Source organism: Lagopus leucura, unplaced genomic scaffold (assembly GCF_019238085.1).
Source record: "Lagopus leucura isolate 7727_CA_CO unplaced genomic scaffold, USGS_WTPT01 136-15_obj-0_obj, whole genome shotgun sequence".
NCBI lineage: Eukaryota > Metazoa > Chordata > Aves > Galliformes > Phasianidae > Lagopus > Lagopus leucura.
Window position 1 is genome coordinate 61,506 of NW_024965848.1, and position 21,326 is coordinate 82,831.

At 54.6% G+C, this 21,326-nt stretch overlaps 1 protein-coding gene across 4 annotated transcripts in view; it reads left to right on the forward strand.

Moving 5' to 3' along the window:
* The window catches only part of WASF2 (WASP family member 2), a 28,233-nt gene extending 9,835 nt beyond the window's left edge, over positions 1 to 18,398 (forward strand). The window contains exons 1-9 of one of the 4 annotated variants that reach the window (XM_042892847.1): positions 3,059 to 3,171; positions 3,486 to 3,639; positions 7,439 to 7,573; positions 8,084 to 8,237; positions 9,323 to 9,440; positions 10,529 to 10,659; positions 12,077 to 12,232; positions 13,918 to 14,426; positions 14,903 to 18,398. In XM_042892847.1, coding sequence (XP_042748781.1) covers positions 3,510 to 3,639; positions 7,439 to 7,573; positions 8,084 to 8,237; positions 9,323 to 9,440; positions 10,529 to 10,659; positions 12,077 to 12,232; positions 13,918 to 14,426; positions 14,903 to 15,060 — 1,491 coding nt within the window. In that variant the 5' untranslated portion in view covers positions 3,059 to 3,171; positions 3,486 to 3,509 and the 3' untranslated portion in view covers positions 15,061 to 18,398. Of the gene's footprint in view, positions 1 to 3,058; positions 3,172 to 3,204; positions 3,336 to 3,485; positions 3,640 to 7,438; positions 7,574 to 8,083; positions 8,238 to 9,322; positions 9,441 to 10,528; positions 10,660 to 12,076; positions 12,233 to 13,917; positions 14,427 to 14,902 lie in introns of those variants that run through there. The other 3 variants (XM_042892846.1, XM_042892845.1, XM_042892848.1) reach the window with 3 other exon arrangements.
* Positions 18,399 to 21,326: the final 2,928 nt, after the last annotated feature.

Consider the following 21,326-nt stretch of genomic DNA (forward strand, 5'->3'; position numbering starts at 1 on the left):
TCTGCATGCCACGACGTTGGTGGGGTTGGCACAGGAGCAGCGATTCCCTTCCACTCTCCAACCAGCAAAGAACGCCCCGCTTCCCCACTCACAGCTCGAGCTGCTTTCAGTTTGATGCCTTGCTTTTTTTCCTCTGTATTCGTTACAAATCTGTTGCAGACAGTCAAGTTTCATAGAGGCACTTTGCTTTTACCATACTCTGTGTCCTCCCTGCTTGCAGCAAGGTTGGGGAGGTGCTCTGTGCCCCCTGCAGCGCATGCACCCCAAACTGGCATTACAGCAAGTCAGATCTTCAGATTAATGAGCAAGTGGAAATGCTTCTCTTTGCCCAAAAGATAAGGGTTGGCTTTATTTTTTTTTAATTTTAATTTTGGCCTCACAATTCATTTAACTTGCTTCTGAATGGCAGGATTTAGTTATAATATATGGTCTGCTGTGGTTACGTGACAGCGACTAATGCCTGATGACCACTCTGGCTAGCTGGGGTGGAAAACTGCTGTGCTGTCATGCCCTGACTATGGAAAGGAAAGCAGCTCTGGATGGCCCTTGCTGGTAGCGTGCTGTCAATCAGTTTCTTAATGACTCTCTTAAAGAATAAAAGCAAGAACCTCCTGGAAAGCTTTTTTTCTGTCTGTCCCTTCCTTGTTTCGTTTCTGCGTCCCTCCCCTGCCCCCAGCTGCTCACCTCGTGCTGTCTCCAGCATTTTGCTTCCTCCTTCTCCCTCTGCTCTCAGACGCTCTCCCTTCTCCATGCTTTATTTCCTGCCCCTCCCGGCTGCTGCTTTCAAAACACACCACTTATTTTCCAATCCAGACTATTAATCTTTGTCCCACCTACTCATGAGGCATGAAGGTTTTACAGGAGCCCATTAGCTGTTATCTCTATACCTTCCCACCAAAGGGGATGGGGAAAAAGGAGGTCCTCCAGGGAAGCTCCTTCTTGCGGGGGCACTGCTCTTATTGCTGGGCTCTGCAGGTCCCAGCTTTCCTCTCTCCATGCTGTGAAAACACCTGAAATCTCAAAGCTGAGGGGAGGTGGAGCGTTGCTTTCAGTGCCTTGTCCCAGCGCTGCTGCAGGAGCACAGGGCTGTGTGCCTGCTGCCATCCCGTCCTTCCTGCCTCCTCATCTCCAGTGCTCGGCAGGGTTAATGCCTTCACGTCTCACTGCTGCTTGCCAGCTCCTGGCTGGGGTTGGGGGCAGCAGGGCCGGCCCCGTTGCCTTGGGAAGAAGCAGCACTGCTGTGCTGTCGGAGCCATCACAAGGGCGAAACTCTTGATTCTGCAGTGGAGTGTGGCAGGCTGTGCTGGGAGGGTGGGGGTGGCTGCCAGGATGAGCCAGGCTATAAAGGGAGTGTTTTTCTTAGCCCTTATCGCTGCTGGCTGTCTTGCACTGGTGCAGATTCGTGCTGTAGTTGTGCAGTGCAGTTGTAAAGAGGCGGTTTGCACCGCTACTCTTTGCCTTTAGTTGCAGAACAGGCTTTGAAACCAAACGCTCTGGGGGTAGGGAAAGAATAGACAAGGTGTAGCTATGGGCGTCCTTGAGGCTGGTCTTTCTGCAGGGGTATTTGGCGGTGTTACTCTGCATTTCTGCCCTCTTCTTTATATACATGCAGAGAGGAGCGCTTCTCTCTGACCCAGCACAGCTATCATCTTTTGTGGGTGGTTTCTGTTGGTGCTGGTTTATTTTATTTCCCTTTATTCCATATGCACGCTCGCATCTCTCTCCCTTACAGCCCAGGCTCGGTGTCTGTCCCAGCTCTGCAGATCCCACCGAGCCCTGGGGAGCACGAGGGAGAAGCTCGATGCAGGCAGCCTGCAAATGCTGCCTTGTTTATGAGAGCTGCAGACTGCAGTCTGGGGGGAGCTGGGAAAGTTTGTCTGGCTTAAAGCGCTAAAGCTGGCAAAAGATTGCAGGGCTTGGGCTGTAATCAATAAAACACGGGGTGTTTGGAAGCGAAGGTCAGAGTCCTTCCTTGGTTCACCCTGTTCTTTAAATATCTCAGCAGTTACAGCGGCTGCTGCAGCGCTTGGACACGGCGAAGAGCAGCACAGACCTCAGTCCTTGGAGAAGCACAGCTTTTATTTACCTGGAGGCAAACCCTGCTCCCTTCTGCTCCCAGGTTTATGCTTTTGGGGCCCTGTCCCTGGTGCAGGGCTGTGCGCACGCCGGCCCTGGCTCAAAATGGCATCCTCCATCTGCTTGTCCAGGAGATAGCCCTGCGCTGCAGCACTCCAACTCCTCTGCCTTAATGGGTCACATTTAGCAATTCAAAATCTGGCTTGTGAGGTAATTAGGAGGGATAATGCCCACTTCTTCCTCTTAACACCCTGATAGAAAAGCATCCAGGAAGGACTCCTGGACCTCAAAGATAAGCTGCCAGCTGCCACAGAGACTATCAAAGGGTGGCTCAAAGTCAAGAGCAAACAGCTGATTTTTTATGGTTCTTGGGTTTTTGCTGTTGGTGACAGGAAGCCATGTTCCCCAAGCTGTTAGCTTCCTGTTTTATTTTTACACCCGGCCCGGGCAGATCAGCATGCCTATCACATGGGAGCTGGCTGCTTCTCTTGGGCTGCTCCTCAGCTGACCTAGAAAAGTGATTCTTTCCCCTTCTAAATTAATCACAAAGTTGGGCTGTATTTGCTTTCTCTGAGTTTGGAAGATTTCAGGCCTGTGGCACCGCTTGCTCCGAGCTGTGCTTAGCAAGGCACCCCTCCATCTCAGGGGCAGACATTGCGAGGGGGATGTTTGCTGCTTGGACACTTCAGCCTGTTGGCAGAGGAGAGTTTTGTCCCTTGGAAGGGCTGACCTGCTCCTGAAAGCTCTTTGTCCCGCTTTGGGCTCCCTTACCATTAAACGGCCCCAGCACAAAAAACAATGGCCCGTGTAAACCTCAGCCCTGGGGGATTTCCTGAGGGCCGTTGGGTGCAGCCTGCAGGATGAAGAACAGTCAGCAGAAAGTTTCCTGGTCAGCTGCGAGCGCTTCCTGTTGTTCAGCAGAGCCGCGCCGTGCCGCCGCGGGAGGAGCCGCGCGTTGTTCCCCCCCCATCTCCTGCCCTCGTCCTCTGGTCGAAGCAAAGCCTTCGCTCTCGGGTTTAACAAATTCCTGAAGAAGGGTTTTGAGGCTCGCTGAGATGCTGTGTGTGAGCGGGGAAGGCAGGAGGCTGCGGATGGGTAGGAAGGGAGCAGCGGCGGCGGCGACGCGGGCAGCACCTCGCGTGTGGGTGAAGCTGTGTAGTTTTCCATCGCTGCCTCCATACCTGAGCCGGTGGGACTTTGCTGTCACTGCAAGTCACAGAACAGCAGGATCTTTATTTCTGAAGAGCCAGTATTATAAGGTCGGGGAAAAGGGGGGGGGGGGGGAAGGAGGCTTATAAATAAAGCCATTTGAGAGCAGGAAAAACGAACACCATGGCTCTGGTGTGCCTGGAATTTGCGGTTGAGTAATCCTTTCCTGTTTCTTTTTTGGGTTGTTTTTCATCTTTCAGAACAGTGCCTGAAGCAGGTCCACCATGCCGTTAGTAACGAGGAACATTGAGCCAAGGCACCTGTGCCGTCAGACGTTGCCTAGCGTTCGAAGCGAGCTGGAATGCATGACCAACATCACCCTGGCAAATGTCATTCGACAGCTGGGCAGCCTGAGTGAGTACCATGGCGAGCCTGCGCGTTGCCCTCAGGAGTCGCTAGTGCTCTTTATTTAGCTCCCTTTCTACTCTTGTGTTCCTATTTCTCCCCCATCTGCCTTCCCCGGGTAATGCTAAAATGTTTTCCTAACGAAATCCGATGCTAATTTCATATCCCTGGTCCCACTGCCTTCCCCATCTAGGAGAAACCGGGGAGGGGGTGTGCGCATGTGTGTGCGTGCGTGTGTGCGAGGCTGCGGCGAAGCTGCAGATGGAAGGATGGAGCACAACTCAGGCTTGTAAAATGGGAGGCTCTCAGAGCAGCCAGGATCTTGTGTCAGAGAATGTGCCTCTAATTGCGTGCGCTACTAAATGGAGCTTGACTGCGCCGAAGCTGTGGCGTGTAAGTAGTCTTCTTTTTAATGAAAGATAATTAAAGTGCCCGTGCAGAAGCAGCCTGTTTGCCCCTGCTGTTTGCTACCTTGCAAGACCCAAAGTCCCCAGGCATTGCCTTTGGAGCACTGGGGGCTCCAGCAGACCAAAGGGCTGCTCGCTCAGACGGCAGCACCAAGCTCAGCTCTCCGGTGGGCTGCCCCATAGCCTTGGAAAGGCCGGGGGAAAACGTGGGCCTGCGTGCCATGGGAGGAGTGAAGAGTTAATTGTGGTCTCTGTGGGATGGCTCCGTACTCCCTTGAAATGCTCTGGCTTCTGATTAGCCACCTTTACCCTTGAAGCAAGTCTTTGAGAATCAAACTAATATATTGTTGAGCTTAGCGGTGGTGTCTGCGAGCGCTTCTGCTTGCTCTGCAAAGTAAGCTCCTTGCCTAATGTGGCAGGAACCTCAGCTACAGCCTCTTTCCAGCAGTGAAAACCGTGGCTGCCACTGAAATCGGGGCCTGTGATGGCTGCCAGTCGGTGCCACGTTCTGTTTTGGGCTGTGGAAATGTCACTGCACTGGCAGGACCTGTGCATCCGCTCACCTTGTTGGTAATTTGGTGGGTCTGGTAGCCAAGAGGGTTGTGGAATGCGAGGAAAATCCATCTCGTGCATGTGAAATGAGGAGGAAGGAGGCAGTAAAGCTGTGCAGATCTCAGCTGCACAGAAAGCTAATCCCAGTCCAAAGGCATGCGGCGGGTTAGTGTGACAGAGCCCTGGTGAGATCCTGCAGATTTAGGCTGTCTTTGCACAGCTCAGATATTCAAAGCTTCTCTGTGTCTGCCTCAGCGGAGGCAGCAAAGCACAGGGAGCCAACTTGCAGCTGGGCTCCTTTCCTGGAAGGTGCCCTGGGACGTCTGCGTGGTGCAGCCGGGTACCTGGAGGAGAGATGGCTCCAGCTGACCCTGCGTGCCTCCCTGCACGAGGGGGAGCAGGGCATGCAGGGGGGATGATGAGCACCATCCCTTATCCGCATCCCTGGGGTCAGCAGTGTTTTAAATGAAGCCATTTAGACTCGCTGCTGCAGAGCACTCACACCCAGGTGACCAAAGTGCTGCCTCCCTCCTTTACCTCTCTTACTTTGGAGGAACAAATCCACTCCTACTTCGCACGCTGAGCGTTGCAGGAATGCGAAGCAGGTTCAGTAGGCTGTGACAGCTCTGTCAAGTGAATAATCAGCCATGCCTAGTGCACCACAGTCTCTTTACAAAGATGCAAACATAAATCTTGTCAAACTTTCATATTCCAGTGAGTTTACCCTTCGTTACTATCACAGCTGGTAGCTCTCTGTGTAAGCTGGCTGTGCTATAGAATCCACGAGCTAAAGGTGGAGAGACCTATTGAATCACACTGTCTGTCTTCCTGCCAGTGCATGACAAAGGTAATTCTGATGGTGAGTTGCACTTTGGCGGCAGTCAAAGTAACTAAACCAAAAATTAATCTCTGCCTTACCCCATCTGAAACTGCACGTGGAGCACCAAGGTGCATGCAAGATCCTGAATGTGGACTCAGGACTGCTGCACTCACACAGGTGAAGGAGCACAGACCATCCCTGCTGGCAGAGTTAAGGACACCACATGCAATGCTCTTTGTGTTATTTCATGCTTGACGTGCCACTCAGCGCTGCAACCAAAGACTTGGTATCTTCCCTTCTACTGGTTGGAGTTCCTTGTGAAATTTGGAAATGATTCTCAGTTCTCCTGAACACAGAACCGAATTACAACTTTATGAGCTATTGCTGGGAGGGGCAACAAATTATCATGGAGATAAGTGTTCACTTCCTTTGGTCAAACAGGAGAGCTGGTGCTGGTGGTGAGCACAGCGTGCCTTGTGGCACCTGGCTGCAGTCACAGCTATCCACCCTTGGGTCTCCAGGGCTGCAGTCCTCCCCAGGAGACTGGGGAGAGCTGGGCTTGTTAGCAGAGCATATGTGGAGTCAGTGCTGTCCAGGAGAGCCGAGGGAGGAGGTCAGCTGAAGTTCACATCCAGCATTTGCCTTCTGCAGGCACTTGAAGCTGGCACTGCCACCAGGAGGGGTGGAGGAGGTTGATTTTTAACCTGCCTTGTTCTCCGTGCTTGGCGGCGTAAGGAGAACTGCGTGGCATTGAGAACGAGTCACTGATAACAGGGAGGAAGGAGCAACCTCCGGTATGGGTGTCAGCTCAGCCCTGCTGGGAGGCTTTGCACAGGCACTGGTGGCTGCCATTGCCGTGCTTCATAGGAGGGGATCTTTCCTGTGTGACTCCTTGCAGCCAGCCACGTTTTCCAACATTGCTGGTAACGTCTGGCTTCTCACTGCTTATCCTTTCCTGAATGTCGGAGAGGATCTCTGGGAGTAACAGATTCCAGAACAAACTGCTGACCATACGATGCTGTGCTCACAGAACCAGACGGCTGGTTGGGAGCAGCCTCGTGCTCAGCAGCCGTGGCTGGAAATGTTTCCCATCAGTGGAAACTCAGTGGGCCTGGCTGCTGTCAGTGCCCCGTCTGTTCCCGTCAGTGCTGTCCTCTGCATGGTTATCTGGGGTCTGCCCACTTTGAGGTAATGCTGGAGAGCGGAGCTTTAAGGACGATGCTCCTTTTAGCTTCTTTTTCTTTCAGTTCACCCATCTCTGTCCACCTGTGGTCATCTCTCCCTGTATATGTAGATTTTAAACTCTTAAGGACAGGGGACGTCTTTTTGTTAGGCTTGTAAGTGGTGCAGCAAGCTTCTGATCCAAGCCCCAAGGCGCTCTCACCATCCAAACGATGGATGATGTTTGTCATCACAGCCCACTGGGCAACCCAAGCTGTTACAGAGAGAACATTCCTGTTGGAGAAGTTCCCTTTTGGTTTTGATTTAGAATAAACGTGAATGCATCAATTTTTCAGACACTGCCACCTGAAGGAACAAAAGGGTCAGTGCTTTTGTCTGTGGTTATAGCTCAGGCTTTAGGATCAAGGACTGGGTCTGCTCTCTGCTTGCAGAGCTCTTTGAGCTTGTAAATATGTGCCAGTTACCCTGGAGGCAGGCCTGCTGGAGACCAGGAGCCTTTGAGCTTCTCCAGAGCAATAAAAGTCTGTGTTGTCTTGTCTAATAAACAGAACAGCAGTGAATCTTAAAGGACCTACAGACCCATCTGGATTCAGACCACTGTTACGTTGTCAGCCCTCTTTTTCATTACTTTAACACTGACTTGAAAGTATGTCTCAGTTGTTTCTTCATGGCCTGAAGATCCCCCAGAAGTGCCAGGTTTTGGTGGAAGGCAGCGTTGTCCTCCTGGATGTTGCACCCAACCCTGGCAGACCCGAAAAGAAGCGCGGTTCATCCTTCTTTCTTTCTGCAGGTTTGCATGTGGTTTGGTGCAGCTCATGAGGGTAACGTAGTCGCTTTAACGTTGCAGGTAAATTTGCAGAAGACATATTTGGAGAGTTGTTTACTCAAGCCAACACTTTTGCCTCCCGGGTGAGCGTTCTTGTCGAGAGAGTTGACCGCTTGCAAGTCAAAGTCACTCAGCTGGATCCCAAAGAGGAGGAAGGTAATGGAGTGCAGCACAGTCCCTGCAGACAGAGCTTAGTAAAGGTTCTCTCTGAGCGTGGCTGAGCCGTGGCCCCACGGTGAGCCTGGTGCTGTGACTGGTGTTCAAATGTCTTCCCTTGGACTGAGGGGGACTGTTCCACTCCTCCCAAAAAGGCCCAGTGCTGCCACATGGGCGTCCATCTGGCCGAGGAGAGATTTGCTTGTTAGCAGATCTGTGTGTGGCAGCTCGTCCTTCAGCACTTGGGTACCGTAGATTTCCCAAGTCTTGGTTGCAGGGGTTTGAAACCACACAGCAGCTCTCAAGCCACGTCTGTACAGCAGCAGATCTTGTCACAGCACGGCCTGAGACTTGCTGGGCTTCCCAAGAGATCTGTGGGAAAAGAACCTGAGCTGAAGGAGGCTAAGCACGCCAACAACTCCAGCTGAAGTCAGATGGTTGCTGCTTGATCCTCAGTGCCGTTGGCCTGGGTCAAGCTGCTCTTCACTTGCTCTTCTCTCTTTCTTACAGTCTCCCTGCAGGGCATTAACACCAGGAAGGCCTTCAAAAGCTCCACTACTCAGGACCAGAAGCTCTTCGACAGAGATTCTCTGCCGGTGCCTGTCCTCGAAACCTATGGGACCTGCAATACTCCTCCACCTCTCAACATTCTTTCCCCTTATAGGTAACACCACAGCACCTCCATAGGCGTTTGTTCCCTGACAGAGGAAGCTTCTTCCTCCCAAACAGCTGAGGTCATTTCCCATCCCCTGCTGTATTGAAGTAGCCATCCTTAATTGGAAATAGATTTGGAGATCCGCCAGGAAATCTCCATCCTTTGGATTACATGAAACTTTGCTTTTGAGGCTGTACAAATGAGCATAGCTAGAGAATTATACGTTTGGTTACCTGCTGTCACTTTTGTGACTGCCTTGGGGCAAGGCTTGGCTTGCACTGCATAAACATGCTAGGTGTTGTGCAGATGATGCATTTTTCTTGTGCTTCACTGTAGCCCCGTGGCTTCTTTCCAGAAAGCCGCAGTGCAAACTGCAGAGCATCCATCTGTGTGTGGCTCTCACCCAGGTGGGTGCAGCAGGCTCCTGTAGGTCTGGAGATGCTTCCCATGGCCTCCCATGCCTGGCCTGAGACCTCTGATGTGACCTAGGTGGGCTTTGTGAGCCCTTCTCCCGAGCGGTCCTGCCGTGCCATTTCATCTTGTCCGTGGCAGAAGTAAGGGGGTCAGAACACAGAGACTGAGCCCACATCCATAAATATCTTTTGAACAGGTAAAAAGTAATTACAGATAGCTGGAGGCAGCTGTCTTCTGCCAGACGCGGCTGCACTGCAAAGTAGGAGAGTGAGTGTGTGCACACACACGAGTTTCAAGGACGCTGCCGCTCTGATTTAGGGTTCCCGGGCTGGAGGAGATTTTTTCACACCAAAAACACAACACAAACAAGTGGGAGTTGGAGTGAGAGACCTGCTGCTCTCCTGGTGATTGCTCAGAGCAGCCGAGTTCTTCAGGTGCTGAAATGCAGAGTTTGTGTGAGGGTGGAAGAGATGGCAGGTGGGAGTGCTGGGACGAGCGGCGGCTGCTGTGGGTCTGCTGCCTGGTTTTAAATGGAGGACAGAGGCGAGAGCAGAGCGTTTGACCTTCTGATTGCAGACTTTTAATCTGCTGCCTGGGCTGGTGGCTTTTATTTTCTTTGGGCTGCAAACAGTTGCATGACTTGGCCTCTTGATGTGTGCGTTTTCTCCTCCCCGTTCTAGGGACGATGGCAAGGAGGCACTTAAATTCTACACGGATCCTTCCTATTTCTTTGACCTTTGGAAAGAGAAAATGCTTCAGGACACCAAGGATATTATGAAAGAGAAGCGGAAGCACAGGGTGAGAAATGGGAGATCGCTGCCATTTCAGCAGCACGTCAGGGTGGGAGAGGAGGTGGAAAGCGTTAATGAACTGCGGGCTCCAAAGTTGCTATCCAAAATTGAGGTTTACTCTCTTAAGCTCTTCGGGGATCAATTCAGAGAAGTTTTGATCTGCTTTACTCTCATCGCTGTTAATTAAAAAGAAGACAACAAGGATACCCTTAATCTGTTTTTCCAAATGCCATCTTCTTTGTGTTGTTAGAAGGGTTTAATTTGTCTTCAGACAGCGCTGATGCAGTCAGCAGAGCAGGGCTGTGTCAGTCTTGTCTGTGTTGTGGTGCTGCACGGGGGTCTGCTGGGTGTTGAAGCAGCGCCAGCCCCTCTGCCCCAGCGCCACGCTTTGCCTGTGCTGCAATAGAATCTATTGTGGAGGAGTCAAAAAACAAAGGAGAAAACCTTCAGGAGTGCCAGAAGAGGCCATGATGTTCAATGAGCGGCCATCAGGAGGCTTAGCAAAGCCATGTAGGCTGAAAGCACCAGGTGAAGCTCCTGATTTGGTTAGTGGGGGATTTGAACCAATGCTGAAAGCGACGCCATAAAAGCCTCAGTTTGAGCATGCTTCATTTAGCTTTCCAGCAGCCAAAGTCCCAAATATCAAAACAGATGCAGCTCTTTCCGTGTCAGAGTGACAAAGGAAGGAGCTAGGACGAGTCAGAACACAGAAAACGAGGCTGCACACCCCGAGCGTTAACACCAGCGAGGCGGTGGTGGGCTTTGGCAGCCTTGACACGCAGGCCAAGAGCAGAATTGATGAGGGGAAATGGAGCTCTCACTGCCCCTGAGGTGGTGGTGCCAGGCTGTGGCCCTGACGTCATGCTGAGGAAGCTGGGTGGTGTCTTTTGCTGCTCTCTCTGCTCCATCTTCTTTGTCTGGGAGGACGTTGGAGCTTTCAGCAGTCGGGAAAATGAGTGACAAATCTTGGCCCTCTCAGAGAATGTGCTTGCTTGAAACTGCTGCAGGTCTGTCCCATCCCTTCCTGTTCCCAGGGAGTTTAAAGCAAAATAAGGCTTTTGTTTGATTCCTCCTCCCTTTCCTTTCCTCCCGTAGAAAGAGAAAAAGGAGAATCCGAACCGAGGAAACGTGAACCCACGGAAAATCAAAACCCGAAAAGAAGAGTGGGAGAAACTGAAAATGGGGCAAGAATTTGTTGAGATAAAGGACAAACACGGTCCTGCTGGGTAAGCAAGTCCAGGGCTCCGCTCTGCTCCCCAGCAAGGGGTAGCGGGCAGGTGGTGGTGATTGTAATGCAGTTCACCCTGCTCTGCAGCTTCTCCAGATCTGCTGCACAGTGCGGATCGATACTGCCACTAATCAGATTCTCCAAAGTAAATCCATCTGCGGATTTAGAATTTGCTAAATAAATCAGGGAGCCACACGGCTTGAACAAGGTGGCAGCAACAGCCTCAGCAGCACGGCTGCTCCGTCTGCCTGCCTCGTGGGCTCGGAACAGAGGCTGTGGCTGCGCAGCCCTGGCCGTGCCCTTCCCGTCCCCCCGAGCTCTGGGGCTGAGGAGCAGGGTGGCGCCTGCTGGTGCTGTGATGGCTCTGTTCGATCTCACAAGCGGCTCTTCACGCCCTGAAGTTGGAGCGGGGGCAGCTCCCATCCAAGTGTTCCAAGCTACAGATCTCTCTTTAGTGCTTTTGGCTTGGGAATTCATTTAACTTTTGACACCAGCTAGGCTGGAAGCAGACTGAATTCCCCACAATGCACCTCTCTCTTGCTTGCTCCTCGCAGCTTCCTTTCATACAAGAAAAATCTCTCTTTAAATCACACTCTCCAGCTAAAAATAAAACTTGCTCTTAGTTTAATAGGAGGACAGGTTTGGTTTCTAGCAGAGGAATCGAGCAGCACAACAGCACCTTTCCCTGCTCCTCTGCTTTCTGGCATCAGTGCGTGCATGCGTTTGAATGCTTCTGAGGAGCAGTTGCAGCACCTCGCCCCACGGTGAGATGAGCCCACTGACACCTGAACAGCTGCACTGAGCAGTGCTTCAGTTGGGATGCTTGCTTTTAATGGCATGCCATATCTTTTCAGTAGCTCTTCTTTTTGTCACTGATGACACCCAGTGTAGCTCAGAGCCTTTCGAGGCCAGCTTGCTCAAAATGCACTCTCTTATTTTTTTCTATCATCAAATACTTCAAAAATATTTTTGGTTTTCTTGTTGTTGGCTAAAATACATAATCATGTTCTGATACATGGTAGCAGTGACCGAGCAGGAGGGTATCCAGCAAAAGGATTACACAGAGTAAACTGATCCTAGGCACGTGATCCTTCATATAGCATGCTTTGAGAAATAGACTTCTTGTTTTTAACTGTTGCTTTCAGGTTTTGCTTCCTGTGCCCTGTTGTGGTGGTTGATAAGGTCCTACCTCGAGGCAGGTCCAGCTGTGCTGGGAAAAGCCTTCCTGCCAGGAAACCTAATTTCTGAGCCTTGCAGGTTGATCCATCTACTTGGTTAATATTACTGGTGCCACCGCCGCACAGCTGTGATGCTGCAGCCCTTCTGAGAGGCGATGCTCTCGTGAGCGAGGGGGAAAATGAGTTTGAGACGTTGCTTTGAACTCTTTAAACACAGCGCTCGCCTTCCTCTCTCAGGTACCCCTCTAACATGGTGTATCAGAACGGCAGCATTGGCTCCAATGAAAGCATGGAGGTGAACTGCTACCCGCCGCCGCCGCAGACTGACTCTATTGTGCCTCCACCTCCTTCGTTCCCAGATGACAGCCTGCCTCCACCCCCGGTGGAATTTAGGTAAGCCTACGGGATCCCTTCTGTCACCAGGGAGTAGTAGGTGGTGTAAAAGGATGACAGGAGACGTGAGATGGCACAGCAGAACTTCCTGACGGGCGCTGGATGGGAAGCAGCGTCCTCCTGTCTGGAGGGAGGTGCAGCAGAGCCTCACTGTGTGCAGGAGGGGAGAATGGATTTGGAGGAGGACTCAAGCAGAGCTGTTCTGCTTTCTAAAAGAGCAGGGTCACATTTAATGGTCTGGCTCCCTGGCACGGCTTGGATCTGTCCCTCTTTTCCAGTGCAGTTCTTCCCGTGTGTGTAGGTTTACGTTCCTGAGAGAGCTTTGCACTGGCAAAGTGCGACCAGCACCTTCTTTCACTCGTGATTTTCTTTGCTATTGCCATTTGCCCTGTGATTTCTGACAAATGCACGATGTGGGCGCTGAAGATGTAGATGTAATAAAATGTGAAGGACTGGAACACACCAGCTGGCTCCTCCACAGCAGAAGTTCAGTGTGGCTGCTTTGTATCAGATGAAACGGTGGCTTCCAGTCACCTCCAGAGATGAGAACTATGGTCCGGCAGTGGCTTGAGACACAGATTGAAATGAGAGAGCAGCTTTTTGTTTTCTCTTAAAGGCAGTAACAGTGTGTCTGATAGACAGGACTGCGTTAGCTTGTCTCCATCTTATCCAGAGGCAGCAGTGCTGCAGAAAAGGCTCTTCTGATGTGTCAGAGAGACCAAGCACTCCACTCTGCAGCATGTTCCTCTAGGGCAGAGCAGGAATGAGCTTTCAGATGAAGCTTAAGCTGCCTTATGCAGTTCCTTAGATCTCTGCCCAGCCACAGAGATCTTCTCCTCTCTGGTTTTGTTTTGGTGGTTTGTTTTTAAAGAATCCTGGGAGTGAGGTTTGATCTCCAGTGGTCTGTCACGGATCAGCGTTTGTGCACTGCCAAAAACTGTGACATTTCTGTGGCAAACAGACCAAACCTCTTTTGCCTTGCAGTGCAAGATGTCGTCAGTTTGGGGCTTCCTTTACACGCACGTAGGATGCTGCAGTCCCTTCTGGGTAGCGTTGTTCTCTGCTGCAGCACAGCTCCCATGGATGGGAACTCGGTGTTCTCCCTGAGAGCACACTGGGTGCTCATCCCTTCGTTCCCCACGGGGAGCTGTGAGACGTGGTTGCTGCGCTCCAGCTCTGAGCCACGGAATCCAGCGAAGAGATCTGTTCCTAGCAGGTGCTGAGAGCATATGTTCTCCTGGCAGACCCGCCAGCCCCTGTGCCATTTATCACAGTAGATGTCCCTGCTTGGCGTGTCAGAAGTCTGACCTCAGCATGGAGGGATAGCAGCTAGCAGTGCTGCAGGAGCTCTTGAGCCAAGAGGCTTCTCTGAGCTCAGATGTGACGCCTGGCCTCTGGCAGGGAGGTGAGATGGCTCGTGTTCTTGTCAGCCTGGGAGATGGGACAGATGATAGCGTTGCTGCCAGTCCCCAGAAGCTCTCCTTTGTTCTGGTGGTGGTGGCCAGAAGAAACCCTGCAAGAAAACTAAAACCTGAGGAGCGAGGTCTCATGGAAACACCAGCTGAAGCTGAAGTCAGATTTTTGTCTGGGCTGCAACAGACACACATGATTCTCATTAACATGGAGTCTGTACGGTCTGACCTCAAAGCTAACGGCCTTATTTGTCTCTCCTTCTTTTGCAACAGCTATCCTGTAGACAACCAAAGAGGTTCTGGTTCTGGAGGGACCAAAAGATCCAGCCTGGTCAGCCCGAGCCACCCACCGCCAGCTCCTCCCATCGGATCCCCCGCGGGGGCCAGGCCGGGCTTTGCTCCCCCTCCAGCACCGCCTCCACCACCACCAATGATGGGCAGCACCCCTCCTCCACCACCCCCATCCCCAGGCACCCCGCCGCCGCCCTCTCCCCCCTCTTTCCCACCTCACCCCGACTTTGCTGCCCCGCCTCCACCGCCGCCCCCTCCGGCGGCCGAATACAGCAGCGTGCAGCCCCCTGCTCTGCCCCAGCCGGGCGGTGGGAGCGCACCGCCCCCCCCACCCCCCCCACCGCCTCCTGGCCCCCCGCCTCTGTCTTCCAGTGGCCTCGATGGGCCCCCGGCGCCGCCTCCACCCTCAGACACCTCCGCCTCCAAGCCCAAGTCATCCCTGCCCGCTGTTAGCGATGCCAGGAGCGATTTGCTTTCGGCGATTCGTCAAGGTAAGGTTGCGTCTCAGCTCCAGCTTGCTCCACAGCCTGTGGAATACCCACGGTGTGCCGGGCAAGAGCGTGGGGAGCTGCCTCACGAGCGGGGCTGCGGCTGCCCCGCTGTTGGAGGTTTCTTGCTGTCTCCTTGTCTGCCCAACCAGATGATGGCCTCGTGGCTGTGTGCCTCTGCCTGCTCCTTGGAGACGGCGGTGCCAGATCTGCCGCGGTCCAAGTTTGCAAAGTGGGCTGAATGACAGTGGTGTAACCCTTCGGAGGAGCGCAGAAACGTTCAATTCCCATTCCACCTGCCCACCCAGCCTGTCTTGGCTGTCATTCACCATCACTGTTATTCCATAGCGTGTCCAATACTTGCTGGCAGAGTAGGGGCTGTCTTGCTCAGAGGATTTCATCAAAGGGACGGCTGCCTTGGGGATTTCAGCGTGACCAAAGCCTTTGAACGATCCCCTCCGTTGCCTTCTTCCCAACAGGCTTCCAGCTCCGCAAGGTGGAAGAGCAGCGGGAGCAGGAGAAGAGGGACGTTGTGGGCAACGACGTGGCGACCATCCTGTCGCGCCGCATCGCCGTGGAGTACAGCGACTCTGAGGATGACTCTTCAGAGTTCGATGAGGACGAGTGGTCGGATTAACCACGGCCCCGTCCCCTCGGTTCCCTTCCCTCCTGGGTTAACAGCTTCTTAAAGAACCAGGTGGCCAAACCTTCCACCGTTTCCTTTTCATCCCGTAACCAAAGATGTGCCAAGGGTTTTCAGACAACCACCAGCATATCTCCCCTCTCCCTCCCCCCCGGGCTTTGGCAGGACTTTGTGCTCTGCCTTTCCAATAGGTCTCCTCGCAGGCAGTGAGGATGGAGGCGTTGGGATTTGGCTGGAGGCAGTGCAACGGTTGCTTATTTAAGAGAACTAAACCTCCAGATCCTCGATGCCACCAGGCAGAGCACACAAAACCCCTCCGTCCTGAGGGATTTTTAAAGCAAAGATGGATGATCCTGTTGTGGCCGCGCGGCCTTTCAGATGAAGGACGTTTTCAGCTAGTTTCCTCATTGCAACAGCAGGCAGTTGATCTAGTGGCTCTTCCTTTCCAGTGAATACTGGTAGTGCTGCAAGAAGACGGGCTTTAAATGTCTGTTTTCTGCTGCATCCCACTGTCACATAATCAGTTTTCGGCACTAGTGCACAATTCCTTCCCCTCTGACCCTCCTCAGTATTTCCAGACTTACCCCTGCAGGGGGGCACTGCTGGCTGTAGGGCTGCAGCGTGCATCGGGTGCAATGAGAGGAGGGGTGTGTGTTCCTTTTTAAAGCTGCCTTTACCTTCCTCAGCAACCTCCAGGACTGCTTTGCCACAAGGGAGCCTTGCACAAAGGGATGCAGGGCTGCAGCAGGACGGCTGCTTGGCTTCCTGCTGCAGGGAGAGCAGAGCTGACGGCTCCGCTTCGTGCCGAAAGAAACAAAGCAAAACCCAGAAGTGCCTACAGCAGGGAAGCAGCGGGGAGGGCTGCTCTGAGCACCAGGCCCTGTTTGACCAGTTGGTATCGCTGCTTCTCTCCTGCAGCGAGCACGCTTTTGCAGAGAGCATTGCTGCAGGAATTGCTGGTGTTACTTTGGCTTCCTCCTCCCTTTCACTTCAGGATTAGGGGGGTCCTGTGCCTCAAACCGCCTCGTGTGTGTGAGCTGAGTTGCCCGTTGGTTCCATCACACCTCACCCGTGTTGTTCCCCGTGTTTTGTTCCTGTAGTTGATTAGTTAATTTTTAAGAACATTTCTTCTCCCAGCTCACCCTGCGGATTCCTAGGCTGCTCACTACAGGCAGGGGAAGAAAATGGAGAACTTGAACTAGCTGACCTAGGTGTTACTGCTGTTTTATATTACATAGAATATATGCATATCTTGGAAATCTATAAGCAAATCTCCCAGTGCTGCAGATGTGCTTGTTGTATTTTAATTTGAGCACAAGTGTCTCAGAAAGCGATTCCAAAGCCTTGTGGCTCAGGCTGCTGTGGGCTGGGACCATTAAGACCAAATCTCCAACCTGTTTGCCTTTCTAATTGTCAAGTATTCTGCCAGCCTGTGCCTGTTGTTCCCTCTCCAGCTCGCCTTGTTTCGTGGTGTTGCTGATAGCTGGGGCGCCAGGCCCAGCCGGAGGCTGCTGGGTTGCTGAAAACCTTTCTTAGGGGTTTGATTGATGATTTCAGTTTGTGCCATCGAGTTCTTACTGATTTCTCGCGTGTGTTGGTGCATTTTTAATGTGTGCCAGAGCAGATGAGGGCGTGGAGGAGGGGCTGTGCTGCGCTGTGGGTCAGGCTGAGATCCGGCTCAGCCCTGAGCACAATCAGGCCAGGCTCTCCACCATTACATTTCTGTGCAGAGCAGGATGCAGGGGACAGAGCGAGGCATCCCAGCAGGCTGGGAACATCTGAGCGGCGCTCATTGCAGGTTCTGGAAGAGGGAAGGAAACCCCTCGAGTGCCAGCGAGCCGTCGTGCAGCGGAGGGACTTGGAAATGCAAAGTGATCAGTGCTGCACGCTGGGTGAGGGGGGCTGGAGGAGAATCGCTGCCTCTTGTTTTTCTGCTCCTTCTGTAAGCATCCTCCTCTGGCTTCTCTTGGAGACAGGTTCCTGGGGGAAACAGACCTCTGAGCTAAGCCAGGCTGACAGCATTATCACACAGGGAAGCGTGGAGCTCACAAATGCCAAACCTGGGTTAATTTTAAATTGCCTTAAGTAGATTTGGCCCCCTGTTGGGAAAGGGGAGCGAGTTATTGGTGTCGTGTGAAATGCAGAGAAATGCCACGCTCCTCGCAGCCCGGCGTGTGGGGCAGGGCTGTGCCTCGGGGCGCTGGGGAGCGGTCAGCCCACGCCTGTGGCACAGGGATGCTGTGCGGGTGGAGCACGGGGCTGCAATGCCTCCCCTGCTCTGGAGCCCTGCTGGCAGCAGGAGGGGTGCAGCTCTGGCTGTGCAAGCCTGCTTTTACCCACGGCCGCTTTCAGATCCGGGGTGAGAGGCAGAACTGCAGGGAGGCAGAACTGCAGGATCCCGAGCGCAGGGATTGCAGATCAACAAAGCAACGGGTGCGAGGTGCCCGTCTGTGAGCAGAGCTGCAGAACTGCAGAGCGCCGGGCCGCTGAGCGAGCCTCGTATTTCTGAACCCAGCAGGGGAGGAGGAGAGGTGCCAAAAACAACCATTGCGAAGCAGAGCAGCTGTGCGGTGCTGCAGGCCCCGCGCTTTCCTCCTGCCATCTTTGCTTCTTTGCAAAGGTCTCATCTTTGCATCCGGAGCCGAGAGCCTCGAGCGTTCTGCACGGCCAGAAGCAGAGCTGGCCGCCGCGGGCCTCCCCTCTCTGCCCGCCCCCATGGGGGTCTGCACGGAGCTGGGGCCGCCGCTGCCCCCCTCCCCTGCTCAGACGTTTCTCCCGCTGCCTTTGCCCGCAGTGCTCGGCTGCTGCTGCTGGCAGCCGCTCCCCCAGCGCCCCTCCTTGGCGCACAGGGCTGGCTGTGTCCCCGCTGCCTGGCCTCAGCCTGGAGCCTCGTCTGCAGCCGGTGACCTTCACCGCTTTTTGCTCTCCTTATCGGAGCCGAGCGCCGGCCCGCGTGGAGGGAAGGGGAAGGGGGCTGTGCGAGGTGCCATGCGGAGCCGCACGGTGTCGTTTCAGGGAAGGGCCGCTTCTGTCCGTGAGCTCAGGCGCGGCGCTGTGCTCTTGGAGCCCCTCGCAGGCAGGTGCTGCTGCCCCAGCTCAGCTCTCCGTGCTGCTGCGTTTCGGGGCTGCTGATTCCCCTCCTGTTTGATTTCTTTAAACAAAGCCTTGAAGTGGGGAAGCGGATTCGCTGGGTTTTATTACCGTATTAACATTCATTTAAATCCATTTCAGAAACTAACTCCTTTCTCTTCCTACTTAGAATGTCTTAGGCGAGCTGTAACCCTTCCAAAGTGCCTTATTTTTCCTATATGACATAAATATATTTATAAGAACTGTGCTGTGTGTGGCCGGGGCGCTGCAGAGCAGGGCGGCGTTGGACCGATGCTCTCAGGGCGCTGGGGGGGAATTGGGTTTCTCACTTCAGACCAAAGGAGTTTCAGCTCTGAAACTCTGCTTAAAGGATAAAAAAAGAGGGAGAACCACCAGCTGAGGAGCAGAGCGCTGCCTCCCTGGGCTCGGTTGTTCCCCTCTCAGAGCAAATGCTGATGGCACGGCTGGTGTAAGCCGGGCTTTCCTGCTGCCACTTTCAACCCCTTGGATGATGAAGATCCCGATTGCAATTTTTATTTTTATTTTTTTTTTTTTTTGTAATGTAGACGTGGAAGAAAAAAAAAACCAAACAACCAAACAAAGCCAACAAACCACGACGGTCCTTATTTTTAAAACCTCGAACTCGATAAAAAAAAACCTTTCTATCCATCGGTGCCTTCGTGTGTTCTTGTGGGAGCCGCGACGCTCCTGTAGCGCCCGCAGGGGCGGTGCGTGCTGAGCTGCCGCTCCTGCTGCCCTGCAGAGCCGTGCGAGAGCCCTGCGCTGCGGGGCTGGGCTGTCCTTTGAGATGCTGCTGCTGGAGCCCGTGGCAGGGAGCTCAGCATGGCAGAGCCGCCATCCAGAAGCAGCGCCGTGGAGCCGCACCTCGCTCCGTGCGCCGTGAGCTGCGCTCTGCCCTCGGGTTCCGCCTCCGCCTCGGCTGCACGAGGTCCCTGTGCGCTCAGGTGCGCCTCCTGGGCTCGCTGTCAGCCCCTTCTTGCTGCTGGATGGCGAGCGACAAAAGCGCCGTGCTTTGCCTGCTTGCTTCGCCGTGCCAAATCCCTCAGCTTCCCAGAGCCCCCCGCGCGCTCTGCGGCGCTGTGCCTTTCCTGGCTGACAACGGTCCCTGGCTGCAAAACCTCATTAGATTAATTGGCCTCGCCAGCTTCTGAACCAGCAAGCCCTCTCCCGTGCTGGGGCACGCAGGGCAGGGAAGGAGCAGCTCTGGGCTCTGCGTCCCGATGGCTGTGGGCTCCATCTCGTGTCGAGCAGCCGGGGAGCTGCAGTCGGTGATGGTTGGGGCTGCCTCAGTGCTTTTGCTTTTGCTCTGCAGGGCTGCACGTCGCACTGGGGGAGCAGCCCTGGTGTGAGCAGCACGCGGTGCGGGGCAGCTGGGGAAGCAGAGGGGCCTCGTGGCAGCGCAGGGCTGAGCTGTGCGTGGGGAGCAGAGCCCAGCGGCGAGATGAATGGTGTGCTGGTGCTCTGCAGCCCTGCGCCCTTGCTGGGAGCTGCCGGGAGCTGCTGGGCCGTGCCTTGGCACCGCAGCCCCGTCTGATGTTTGTGTGTCTTCTGCCACGGCGCTGGGCACCACATCACAGCTCCGACTCCACGGTCTCCGAAGCAGAGCTTAATTCTCTCCTTGGAGGTGGTGTGAGCAGCACCCCGCAGCCTCTGCCCAGTGGGCTGCTGTCCTTCCCACGGCTGACGTCAGCTCCTCTCCTCCGTCCCCCCTCCGGGACCGACGTGCTGCCAGCTCCCATCAGCGTTCAGCCCCGCCTGGCAGTGCCAATGTCACCCCGGCACGGCTGCGGTGCTCCCTATGGAGGTGTGCGAGATGGCAGCTCAGCCCGCACAAATGGCCAGCCATCTCCTTCCTCTCTCTCTCTCCCTCTCCCTTTTCTGCCTTGGTTTTCTTTTCCCCCTTATTATTTTATGTTTTCTCCCCCTGCCCACGCGGCACTGAGCAGGGAAGGCGAGCGGCTCCCGTGCTGCGGATGGCTTTATCTGCAACTCCTCCATCTGCTCACAGCAGCTCGCAAATAACCGCGGGGTGCCAGAGGAATTATGGATTTGGAGCTCGGGTTCTGCAGCCTGCCAGGGCAGCCTCTCTGCGCCGGCCTTGGCTGCCTGCACCGCCTGCATGGGGCGCCGGGGCTGCAGGGGGGGCTCCGTCCCGTCACCCGGAGCTGCGTAAGGGTTGGAGCTGCACAGCCGAGGGCACGGCCTGCGGGTCGCCCTGCATCCCTGCTGCACAGCCTGGGCTCGGAGCAACGCCGCAGGAACCGGGGGATGCTGCATGATGAGCAAACCTCCCCAGCTCCCGCTGTCTGTGCGCTTCTTTCCCCGTTTCCTGTACTCCCGATGGGTGAAGCTCCGCTCCTGGATGCTGCCTGCGCTTCCAGGGAAGCACAATCCCCAGCACCAGGGCAGAGGATGCTTATTTTGGCAGAACGCAGGCCCACGATTGCAGCTGCTCGGCCTCTGCACGGCATTCCAGTTCCGTTCCCGGATCCCTGACCTTTGTTGGGGCTTTAGGGGCTGCACAGCCTCCCTCCTTCCCTCCCCCCTCCCGTCGGCAGAGCCCTGCTTTTGGCACCGGGACGGAGGCCGTGCTCGTTAGCGCATTGCTGGGGGAGCAGCCCTGCCTTCGCCATGGTTACTGCCAACCCGGTGGCCTTGCTGCTGGGCACGTGCCGAGCAGAGCTGGGGAGCAGAAGCCGCAGCCCCGTGCAGCCCTGGGAGCGGTGCTGGGGGGGGGGGGGGTTATGGGGAGCTCTGCTTTCTCCCGCAGCAGGAATTGGTTTTCAGAACCCCCCCAGCTCGCTGTAGGATCACGTTGGCTGTCGTCTGTCTCAGTGCTGGGGGTCCCAGCGTGGAGCTGCGTGCTGTCCCAGTGTCCCCGTGCTCAGGGAGGTGACAGCAGCCGTGTGACAGTGGGGGAACTGGGGCACCCAAAGCTTTGCTCCTTTCCCTTAATTGTGATAGGGCCAAGAGGAGCCCCCAACCCCCCCATCCCCAGATGTTCTGTGTGTCCCCATCACCCCATAAGGAGGAAGGACCCCTCCTCTTCCTCCCCTCCCCAAGATGCCGCATCCCCACGTGCCCGCTGGTGCTCCGACGCCTGGAAGTGACCCAGTGCCCCCAGGAGGCACCAAGGGGGAGGGGGGGGG